Source organism: Vombatus ursinus, unplaced genomic scaffold (assembly GCF_900497805.2).
Source record: "Vombatus ursinus unplaced genomic scaffold, bare-nosed wombat genome assembly UNPS02004704.1, whole genome shotgun sequence".
NCBI lineage: Eukaryota > Metazoa > Chordata > Mammalia > Diprotodontia > Vombatidae > Vombatus > Vombatus ursinus.
The window spans coordinates 2,642,727-2,655,281 of record NW_020944482.1 but is presented as its reverse complement, the minus strand read 5'-3'; the positions used below and the strand labels follow the sequence as shown (position 1 = coordinate 2,655,281).

Genomic DNA, 12,555 nt, shown 5'->3' with positions numbered 1-12,555 from the left:
TGTGTGTGTGTGTGTGTGTGTGTGTGTGTGTGTGTGTGTGTGTGTGTGTACACACCCATGGACTTCCTGTGAGGAATATTTACAGAGCAAATTTTAGGGCAACCTATGTCCATAAAGTTACATAAGAAATAATGTATTCTAATTCTTTAATATCCCATCCTCTCTAGATAACCAGTAATATCCTTATTACATGTACTCTGTGGAATGCTTGGGAACTAAATAACCAACTTTGCCTCCTTAAAACTCTAGGTAATTTGACAAGAAAATGGAAACACTTTACCAGAATTCCACTGACTTTATCTTTTTGGGACTCTTCACCAATCCCATGTTTCCTGGCTTGATCTTCACTATCATCTTATCTATCTTCATGGTGGCTTTAATGGCTAATGTGATCATGATTCTCCTTATCAATGTGGACTCCAGGCTTCATACTCCCATGTATTTTTTACTTAGTCAACTCTCTATCATGGACACTGTCTACATCTGCATTACTGTTCCTAAGATGTTGGCAGATCTTCTATCCAGGGAAAAGAACATTTCCTTTTTGGGTTGTGCAGTTCAGATCTTCCTTTACCTGACTTTGTTTGGGAGTGAAGCCTTCTTCTTGAGTCTCATGGCCTATGATCGCTATGTAGCTGTTTGTAACCCCCTCCATTATCCTCTCTTAATGAACCATAGGGTCTGTTTGCTTATGGTAGTGGGGTCCTGGATTGGTGGTTCTCTCGATGGCTTCATGTTAACCCCTGTCACTATGACTTTTCCTTATTGTGGCTCACGAAAGATCAACCACTTTTTCTGTGAGATCCCTGCTGTGCTAAAGCTGTCATGTGCAGATACATCCCTATATGAGACCCTTATGTATGCCTGTTGTGTCCTGATGCTCATCATTCCCATATGCCTTATCTCTTTTTCTTATATCCAGATCTTGGTTACTGTCACTCAGATGAATTCCTCTGAAGGTAGACACAAAGCCTTAGCCACCTGCTCTTCCCACATAATAGTAGTCAGTATCTTCTATGGGGCTGCTTTCTATTCTAATGTCTTGCCTCACTCCTTTCACACATTAGAAAAAGACAAAATAGTTTCAGCTTTTTACACCATTCTTACCCCTATGCTCAACCCTGTGATATACAGCCTAAGGAATAAAGATGTGTCAGCAGCTCTTAAAAAAGTATTAAGAAAATGTGCTTCTTCCCAGAAAATTCAAGTAAGGGATTTATCTAGGAAGTAATATATGAAATTGTGAACACCTAACTCGGAAATTAATGTCAAGCATTTTCTCAATAAAATGTTTAATGATTGAAAACATTGCATTTAATGAAATCTAAATTGCCCAAGGATTTTACCACTAAAATATTATTGTCATCTCTCACTTACCTTCAATCTCTCCCCATCTACTGGCTTTCCTACTACCTACTAACTTGCGTATGTCTCACCCATGCTCAAAAAATCCTCACTTGATCCATCCATCCCCACTATCTATCATCTTCTATCTCTTCTGCCCTTTGAGGTTAAATTCCCTGAGAAGGCACTCTAATAGGTACTGTCTACTTCCTCTTCTTTAATTCTCTTCTTAATTTCCTATAATACAGCTTCTGAGTTCATCATTCCACCAAAACTACTCTCTCCAAAGTTATCAATGTTTTTCTAATTGCCAAATCCAATGGCCTTCTTCAACTGTCATTCTTGACCACTTTGTAGCCTTTGACACCGTCAAACACCTTATTCTCTTTGATACTCTATCTTCTAGCTTTTTGGGACATCAGTCTCTTCTTGTTCTCATCCAACATATTTAACTGCTCCTTCTCTATCTCCTTTCTGAATCGTTATTCAGATCCCACCCTCTAACCAGTGCCCTTCAGAGTTTTGTCCAGGGTTCTCTTCTCTTCTTTTTCTCTGTTTCTTCACTTGGTGATCTTATTAGTTCCCATGGATTTAATTGTCTTCTATATTTGATGATTGTTAGAACAACTGATCTAGTCTTCAACTCTCTTCTAGCCTCCAGTCTTGTATCTCCAACTGCCTTTCAGACATTCCAAACCACACATCCAGTAAACATTTTAAATTCATGTCCAAAGCTTTCCCGAAAATTCCTTCCCACTTCCAAATTTCCCTATTTCTCCTCAGGTAGTAATCCTTCCAGTCTCCCAGGCTTGCAATCTAGGTACCATCCTCAACTCCACACTTTCTCTTACTCAACACCCCCATATCCAACATCTTACCAAAGCCTGTAGATTTCACCTTTGTAACATCTCTCAAATAGGCCCCCTTCTCTGTTTTAAAATTGCCACCACCCTGGTACAAACCTTCATCATCTCACACCCAGACTATTGCCATAGCCTGCTGATTGGTCTCTTTGCCACAAGTATTTCCCCACTATAATCTATGTTCCATTCAGCTGCCAGAGTGATTTTCCTTAAGTGTCAGTCTGACTATGTCATCGCCGTACTCAAACTCCAGTGGCTCTCTATCACCTCCAGAATCAAATAAAAAATCCACTTAGCATTCAAGGCCCTTCATAACTTCCTAAATCCTTCTAGTTTTCTTGTGCCTTACATCCCCTCCCTACCATGTACGCTTTGATACAGTGACATGAACCTCTCTTGCTATTCTGTGAAGAAGGTACTCCATCTCTCAGTTCTGGCATTTTATTTGGCTGTCTTCCACACCTGGAATGCTCTCCCTCCACCCCCACCTTATCTCTACCTACACGCTTCCCTGGCTTCCTTTTTGTCCCAATTAAAATGTCACTTTTTCCAATGCTTCTTATTTCTAGTACCTTACCTCTTTTAATTATTTCCTCTTTAGCCTGTATATAGTTTGTATATAATTGTTTTCTTTTTGTCTCCCCCATTAGATTATGAGCTCCTTGAGGACAAGAACTGTCTTTTGCCTCTCTGTATCATCCAGGCTTAGCACAGTGCCTGGCACATAATAATTGTTTCATAAATGTTTATTGACTGTCACCTGCATTCATTTAAAAGGTAAAACTTAATTCTTCAAGGGTTGTAGCCACAGCCAAGTTCATTTATGCTTCATAGGTAGTCTAGTTTTTTCAAGATAGAATTTACGAACAGGAGAATTCTACCCTGTAAATCATTCAGATCCAACACAGCTTACTTCGACTCAATCAACTCCTTAAGCAATTTCAGTACAACACATAAATAGTTTGAGGATAAAGCCCCAGCAAAGACTTATGCTTCCCTGCTTGCCATCCATCACAAGGTGCACTGGAATCATTTGTAAATAAATCCCCCGAGAAAACTTTGACCAATCACTCAGGCTTTGTGTGCCTCTTTCCTCATAATTCGTGCATCACAAGCAGATACAATTGGGCACTTCAATGTTCTGGCCCACAATAATTAATGTAGTTAGCAGGATTCCCAGGAAATGATCTGGGAAAGGTAGGAAAATACTGGGGAGATCCGCAGACAGCCATCTCTGGAAACGTGTGTGCTATTAGCATGAGTACTATATTCATGTGGAGCTACTTAGAATGTCTGAGACACTCTTAAACATCTATAAGGGTTGAGTACCCTGCTAGCTGGGATAAAATTGCCTGTGGTTGGCAAAGAGGTTAAAGCAGCAATTGCCAAAGTAACTTAGCCACTGTTAATTGCTTTGTGTTATGTCACAGAGCAAAATTGGCTACTGAAGCTCAGGTGTATGAGTTTGAAGAAAAAAAAAAAAAACAAGGACTGAAAAGAGATATGTGGATTACCATTTCCCAGTTACTGAAGATATCCTTCTGAATCTGGCTGAAAAGAGTGAAACAGGCAAAAAGTAGTTATCTATATTAGCATGTCATTTTACAAGGGCCAGAGGGCACCAAATGCCAAAAGTTAACATTACAACTCTTGTAACATCTACGAATTGGGATGTGGAGACATGAGTCCTAGAAGAAATTGATTTAAATGAGAAGTGGGAGGGAGCATCTGAGTCTGAAGGAGAGACAGAGGATGCAGACTCCCTACAATCATACCCAATTAGACCAATATTTTTAGAAAGCTAGATAAAGTAGAGGAGTATGGGTAATGATCAAGGACCACCACACTCAGTACAACATGTTATGAGCCTTAGAATTAATCGATTTAGTAAGCTCAGATTTAGTAACCAAGGATAGTTAATAGATTTACTATTCAGATTCCATCAAAAATGCAGGGATCCATTCCTGGGTGAATGGTTCAGTTTTTGAATAATGAAGCAGGTAAAATCAAAGTCTAAGACTAAAAAATGAGAAATATTATTCACACTCAGCCTTATGATAGAGATTGCATGGCATAAGAGGAATTCAGGGGAATCATTCCTCATCAGATTGGATTATTAATGCCTGTAGGACACTTGACCAGACCCTCCTGGCATGCCAGTAGAACAGACTTCCCGGAGGACAGTGTGGGAAGCCCAGGCCTAGAGAGATGGCCATGCAAACTGCTATATATGCCTTAAGTTCCATGGACATGATGTAGTGCCTGTTACAGCTGAAATGAAGAACAAACTTTTAAAGTTAGCCCCTGTAAGCTGTTTTAGGACCTCTGGTATGGGCATCAGTCTATGACTTTTGGAAAGCAATTGCTAAGTTGACTGAGATTCAAGATCTAAATCACTCCAGATTAAGAACCATACAACAAAAGTCAGAAAAGACTTTAGCAGCAGATGGGCCAAAGAGGGTTAACTAGGAAATAAATGTCACTTGACTAGATATGGCCTGGGGTACTATGAGAAGTAGATAAACAACATAATAAAGAGGTAGAGAATGCTGAAGTCCCACCAGCAGTATATGAGAAAGATTCCATCAGCCCCTTCTGAAGAATCTAAGGCCCCAGACACAAGGAAGGGGACAAAAACAATGTACCACTCACATGCTGCCTGGAAGCTGCCTGAACCCATAAGGGACTAGGTGTGGAACTAAGACTCCCCAAGAAGAGGGTAGATTGAAGAAGACTGGAGGCCATACACAGAAGTAATCTTACATTGGTCGTGACACAATAAGCATGAAAATTCATAAAGGTTCCCCAGTGCCCCTGGTTTACAATAATTGTTATGCGGACACTGCAACCCCAACAAAAGAGATGAAGTTCTGTTATAAACTGAGCACTCACCACCTCAAAAACATACTGGGTATATTTCATCAATCCCTGAAAACGTTACAGGCATACCGTGTTTTACTGTGCTTCACTTTATCGGGCTTCACAAATATTGTCTTTTTTACAAATTGAATATTTGTAGCAAAGTTGCATCGAGCCAGTCTATCGTGCCATTTTTACAACAGCATGCCTCTGTGTCACATTTTGGTAATTCTCACAATATTTTAAGCTTTCTTAATATTATTATATCTGTTATGGTGATCTATGATCAGTGATCAGTGATCTTTGATGTTAACTATTGTAATTATTTTGGGCTACCACAAACTGCCCATATAAGGCTGCAAACATAATCATTAAATGTAGTATGTGTTCTGACTGCGCCACCTACTGGTCATTCCTTCATCTTTCTTCCTCTCCTTGGGCCTTTCTATTCTCTGGGATACAACAATAATGAAATTAGGCCTATTAATAACCCTACAATGGCCTCTAAGAGCTCAAATGAAAGAGTTAAACAATTTAGCAAACTTTGTTATTATCTTACTTTAAGACATTGTCACAGTCACTCCAACCTTCAGCATCCACCACCTTGATTAGTCAGCAACTATCAACATCAAGGCAAGACCCTCTACCAGCAAAGAAAATTACAGCTTTCTGAAGGCTCAGATAATAGCATTTTTTAGCAATAAAATATTTTTAATTAAGTTATGTACATTGTGGGTTTTTTTGAGTTTAAAATTTTTCTCCCCCTTAACTCCCACCACCTTCCCCAAGACGGCGCACAGTCTGATATAGGCTGTATATTTACATTCATATTAAACACATTTTCACATTAGTGATGTTGTAAGTAAAAATTAAAACCAGTAGGAGGAACCATCAGAAAGAGGAAATAAAACTCAACAGAAGAGAACAAAAAACATCAGTTTAAATTCCATAGTTCTTTCTTTGGACATGGATAGCATTTTCCACCACAAGGCCTCTGGAGACGTCTTAGATTCTTGCATTGTCAGGAAGGATTAAGTTTATCAGTGTTAGTCATCACACAAAGTAGCTGTAATTGTGTGCAACGTTCTCTTGGTTCTTCTTACTTCACTCAGCATCAGGCTATACAAGTCTTTCCATGTTTCTCTGAAGTCAACCTGTTCATCATTTCTTATAGCACAATAGTATTCCATCACATTCATATAACACAACTTGCTCTGCCATTCCCCAATTGATGGGCATCCTCTCAATTTCCAATTCTTTGCCACCACAAAAAGAGCTACTATGAATAATTTTGTACACGTAGGTCCTTTTCCTGTTCTTGCGGTCTCTTTGGGATATAGCCCTAGAAGTGGTATCGCTGGGTCAAAGGGTATGCACATTTTTATAGCCCCTTGGGCATAATTCCCAATTGCTCCCCAAAATGGTTGGATCATTTCACAACTCCACCAACAATGCATTAGTGTTCCAATTTTCCCACATCTTCTCCAACATTTATCATTTTCCTGTTTTGTCATGTTAGCCATTCTGATAGGTGTGATGTGGTACCTCAGAGTTGTTTTGATTTGCATTTCTCTAATCAGTAGTGATTTAGAGCATTTTTTCATATGACTATAGATGGCTTTAATTTCCTCATCTGAAAATTATCTGTTCATATCCTTTGACTATTTATCAATTAGGGAATGGCTTGTATTTTATAAATTTGACTTAATTCTCTATATATTTTAGAAATGAGGCCCTTATCAGAGAGACTGGTTGTAAAAATTCTTTCCCAATTTTCTACCTTCCTTCTAGTCTTAGTTGTATTAGCTTTGTTTGTGCAAAAACTTTTCAATTTAATGTAATCAAGATTATCTATTTTGCTTTTTGTAATGTTCTCTATCTCCTGTTTGGTCATGAATTCTTCTGTTCTCCACAGATCTGACAGGTAAACTATTCCTTGCTTTCCCAGTTTACTTATAGTATCAGCCTTTATATATAAAATCATGAACCCATTTTGACTTTATTTTGGTACATGGTGTGAGATTTTGGTCTATGTCTAGTTTCTGCCATACTCTTTTCCAGTTTTTCCAGCAGTCTTTTTCAAAGAGGGGGTTGTTATCCCAGAAGCTGTGGTCTTTGGGTTTATCAAATAGTAGATTACTATAGTCATTGACTACTGTGTCTTGAATACTTAACCTATTCCATTGATCCACCACTCTATTTCTTAGCCACTACCAAGCAGTTTTGGTGATTGCTGCTTTATAATACAATTTAAGATCTGGAATGGCTAGGCCATCTTCCCCTGCATTTCTTTTCATTAGTTCTCTTGACATTCTGGACCTTTTGTTCTTCCAAATGAATCTTGTTATTATTTTTTCTAACTCTATAAAATAATTTTTTGGTAGTTTGATTGGTATGGCACTGAATAAGTAAATTAGCTTAGGTGGAATTGTCATTTTTATTATATTAGCTCAGCCTACCCATGAGCAACTGATGTTTTTCCAATTATTTATATCTGACTATATTTGTGTGAAAAGTGTTTTGTAATTGTGTTCATAGAGTTCCTGGGTTTGTTTCGGGAGGTAGACTCCTAAATATTTTACAATGTCTACAGTAAGTTTAAATGGAATTTTTCTTTCTATCCCTTGCTGTTGGGCTTTGCTGGTAGTATAAAGATATGACGATGATTTATGTGGATTTATTTTATAGCCTGCAACTTTGCTAAAGTTGCTTACTATTTCAAGTAGCTTTTTACTTGATTCTCTGGGATTCTCTAAGTATAACATCATGTCATGTGCAAAGAGTGATAGCTTTGTTTCTTCTTTGCCTATTCTAATACTTTCAATGTCTTTTTCTTTTCTTATTGCTAAAGCTAATGTTTCTAGTATGATGTTGAATAACAGTGGTGATAATGGACATCCTTGTTTCACCTCTGATCTTGTTGGAAATGCTTCTAGCTTGTCACCATTACATATTATGCTTGCTGAAGGTTTTAGATAGATGCTATTTATTACTTTAAGGAAGACTCCATTTATACCTATGCTCTCTAGTGTTTTTAGTAGGAATGGGTGTTGCATTTTGTCAAAAGCTTTTTCTGCATCTATTGAGATGATCATGTGGCTTCTGTTAGTTTTGGTGTTGATATGATGAATTATGCTGATAGTTTTTCTTATATTGAACCAGTCCTGCATTCCTGGTATAAATCCTACCTGGTCATAGGGTATTATTCTTGTGATAACTTGCTATAATCTATTTGCTAATATTTTGTTTAAAATTTTTGCATCTATATTCATTACAGAAATTGGTCTATTATTTTCTTTTTCTGTTTTGACTCTTCCTGGTTTAGGTATCAGCACCATATTTGTATCATAAAAAGAATTTAGTGAGACTCCTTCACCTATTTTCCCAAATAGTCTATATAGTATTGGAATTAATTGTTCTTTAAATGTTTGATAGAATTTGCATGTAAATCCATCTGGCCCTGGAGATCTATTCCTAGGGAGTTCATCAATGGCTTGTTAAATTTCTTTTTCTGAGATGGGATTATGTAAGCATTTTTTTTCCTCTTCTGTTAATCTGGGCAATTTATATTTTTGTAATTATGTATCCATTTCACTAAGATTGTCAAATTTGTTGGCATATAGTTGGGCAAAATAATTCCTAATTGTTGTTTTAATTTCCTCTTCCTTGGTGGTAGCATCACCCTTTTCATTCTTGATACTAGTAATTTGGTTTTCTTCTTTCTTTTTTTTAATTAGATTAACCAAAGGTTTATCTATTTTATTGGTTTTTCAGCTCTTAGTTTTATTTATTAGTTCAATAGTTTTCTTAATTTTATTAATTTTTCCTTTGGTTTTCAATATTTCTAATTTGGTGTTTAATTGAGGATTTTTAATTTGTTCTTTTTCTAGTTTTTTTAGTTTTGTTCACAATTCATTGATCTCCTTTTTCTCGATTTTATTTATGTAAGCATTTAGAGATATAAAACTTCCCCTAAGAACTGCTTTTGCTGCATCTCATAGGTTTTGGTATGTTGTCTCATTATTGTCATTCTCTTGAATGAAATTATTGATTGTTTCTATGATTTGTTCTTTGACCCAATCATTTTTTAGGATTAGATTATTTAGTTTCCAATCATTTTCAATCTATCTTTCCATGGCCCTTTATTACATATAATTTTTATTGCATCATGATCTGAAAAGGATGCATTTAATATTTCTGCCTTTATGCATTGGATTGTGAGGTTTTTATGCCCTAGCACATGGTCAGTTTTTGTGTATGTGCCATGTACCACCAAGAAAAAAGTATATTCCTTTCTATTGCCATTCAATTTTCTCCAGAGGTCTATCATACTAACTTTTCTAATGTTCTATTCACCTCCTTAACTTCTTTCTTGTTTATTTTGTGGTTAGATTTATCTAGTTCAGAGAGGGGGAGGTTGAGGTCCCCCACTAGTATAGTTTTGCTGTCTATTTCTTCCTGTAACTCCCTGAACTTCTCCTCTAAGAATCTGGATGCTATACCATTTGGTGCATATATGTTTAGTAATGATATTACTTCATTGCCTATGGGACCTTTTAGCAGGATGTAGTTTCCTTCCTTATCTCTTTTGATAAGTTCTATTTTTGCTTTTGCTTTGTCTGAGATCAGGATTGCTACCCCTGCTTTTTTTACTTTAGCTGTATATTCAGCTCCAGCCTTTTACCTTTCCCCTGCATGTGTCATTCTTTTTCAAAAGTGTTTCCTGTAAACAACATATTGTAGGATTATGGTTTTTAATCCATTCTGCTATACGTTTCCATTTTATGGGAGAGTTCACCCCATTCACATTTACAGTTATGATTACTATCTGTGTCTTTTTCTCCATCATTTTTCCCCCTGTTTATGCTTTTCTTTCTCCTTTCTCCTTTCAGCCCCTCACTAGTGTTTTGCTTTTGACCACCTCCTTCTTTGGTCCCACCTCCCTTCCCTTTCCCTTTTCTTCCCCTTTACCCTTACTGCTTCTTCCCTCCCTTCTATCCCCCCTCCCTTTTCTTTCCCCTTTTCTCTCCTACTTCCTATAGTGCAAGTTAGATTTCTGATTATAACTGATTATATTAACTGATTATATTATTCCCTTCTTGAGCCAAATCTGATAAGAGCAAGGTTCAAACAATGCTCATCCCCTCCCTTCTTTACCTCTGCTCTAATAGGGTTTTGTGTCTTTTCCTGTAATGTAATTTACCCTTGTCTGCCTCCTCCTTTCTGGGTACATTTTCTTAACTCAGACTAATCCACTTACTTTGATCCATTTAACCCACTTGATTAGATTTTTTTTTATCATTACATCAAAGTCGACTTATATCCCATCCCCTTTATGTATACTCCTTTAACATGGTGTAATAACAATACAGTTCTCAATAGTTGCAAGTGTCATCTTCCCTTGTAGGGATGTAAACAGTTTGCCCTTATTAACAACATAAAGTATCTTTCTGTCCCATTTATCTTTTTATGTCTCTCTTGAGTCTTGTACTTGAAGATCAAATTTTTCGTTGAGCTCTGGTCTTTTTATCAGGAAGGTTTGGAAGTCCCCTATTTTGTTGAATATCCATCTCCTTCCCTGAAAAATCATGCTTATTTTTGCTGGGTAGTTAATCCTTGGCTGCATTGCAAGCAACTTTGCCTTATGTAATATCATGTTCCACGCCCTACAGTCTTTTAATGTAGAGGCTGCAAGGTCCTGTGTAATCCTGACTGTAGTTCCATGATATTTAAATTGTTTCTTTCTAGCAGCTTGCAGTATTTTCTCTTTAATCTGGTAATTGTGGAATTTAGCTATTATTTTCCTTGGTGTTCTCAATTTGGGATCTCTTTCTGGCGGGATCAGTGGATTCTTTGTATAGTTATTTTGCCTTCTGGTTCTAGGATTTCAGGGCAGTTTTCCTTTATGATTTCCTGAAGGATATTGTCTAGGCTCTTTTTTCATCATGATTTTCAGGTACGTCAATAATTTTTAAATTGTCTCTCCTGGATCGATTTTGCAGGTCAGTTGTTTTACCCATGAGGTATTTTACATTTTCATCTATTTTTTCGTTTTTTTGTTTCTGTTTGACTGATTCTTGCTCTCTCATAGAGTCATTAGTTTCCATTTGTTCAATTCTAATTTTTAACATATTGTTTTCTTCTGTTAGATTTTGTACTTTCTTCTCCAATTTGGCAATTGTATTTTTAAGAGATTTGTTTTCTTCAGTGTACTTTTTTTTCTAGTTGGCCAATTGTGTATTTTTGGGACTTGTTTTCTTCAGTGTACTTTTTCTCCAATTGGCCAATTGTACTTTTAAAGGACTCCTCTACCTCTCTCATTTGACTTTTAAAATCCTTCTTGAGTTCTTCTAAGAAGGCTTTTTGGGCTTCAGACCAGTTCATATTCCCTTCTGATGTTGCAGATGTGGGTTTGATGACAATGTTGTCCTCTTCAGAATTTCTGTCTTGATCTTCACTCTTCTCATAATATGAATCTATCGTACATTTCTTTTTACATTTCTGTACATTTCTGTTTCTTTATTCCCTGGTCTTTAATAAGATTATGCTCTCCTGCTGGGGAGCAGAGGGTACTGACCCAAGCTTCTTGTGAGTGTTGGGAGCCTAGGTCTTGGTCACTGGCTTTGTGTGCTGGGGCCTCTTATGTTGGCAATTGGAGGCTGTAGGGTTCTGGCAGCTTACCTGGTGTTGGGCTGGAATCAGCAAGGCTGGGACTTTCAGGCAAATCTAGGTTGCCTGCTTTTCCCTTCCTTTAGTTTTGTTTAGCTCCTTTTAGATGGGTGCTGCAGGGTGTTTATCTGCCTGGGGCCCCTTGCAGTGCTGCCTCCCTTAGTTCTGTTGAGGCACAGGGAGACTCCTTTGCTGTAGAATGCCGAGGCACCTGGTGGTTTTCTGAGCTGGTTTCCACCGGTTCCCCCAACCTCACTGAGGCGCTTGGAGGTCCAGCTGTTGGTGTTTGCCTGCTCGACCACCTGGGCTTAGTGATCTCCTCCTGGTTGGCAGTTGGAGGCTGTAGGGTTCTGACAGCTTACCTGGTGTTGGGCTGGAATCAGCAAGGCTGGAACTGTCAGGCAATTCTAGGTTGCTTTCTTCAGCTCCTTTCAGACAAATGCTGCAGGGTGCTTATCCGGCTGGGGCCCTTTGTAGTGCAGCTTCCCTTATTTTTGCTGAGGCATTGGGAGACCCGTTTGCTGTAGAATGCCTAGGCACCAGAATCTTCTCCTGGTGTGCTAAAATGGTTCTTTCCACTAGCTGACTGGGCAACTCCTGGCTCTGTACTTCTCCCCTTCCCCCAGGGTAAGAGGGGCCTTTCCCACTAATCCCTCTAGCTTCCTGGGCTACTGACTGCTGCTCCCTATCTTTTTTCTGGTTCAGCTGTTCCAGGGTTTTTTCTGGGGTGATATTTTCTCGGTTTTCAGAGGTTGATAGGGGAGGGTGAGAGGAACTACGTTTTTACTCTGCCATCTTGGCTTCCGGAAGCCTATGTACA

The 12,555-nt window shown here is 38.1% G+C and overlaps 1 protein-coding gene across 1 annotated transcript; it reads left to right on the top strand.

Moving 5' to 3' along the window:
* Window positions 1–265: 265 nt before the first annotated feature.
* On the top strand, window positions 266–1,231 carry LOC114027071 (olfactory receptor 2T2-like). Its single transcript, XM_027840909.1, has one exon. The coding sequence runs from the start codon at window positions 266–268 to the stop codon at window positions 1,229–1,231; it is 966 nt and encodes a 321-aa protein (XP_027696710.1).
* The last annotated feature ends 11,324 nt before the right edge of the window (window positions 1,232–12,555 follow it).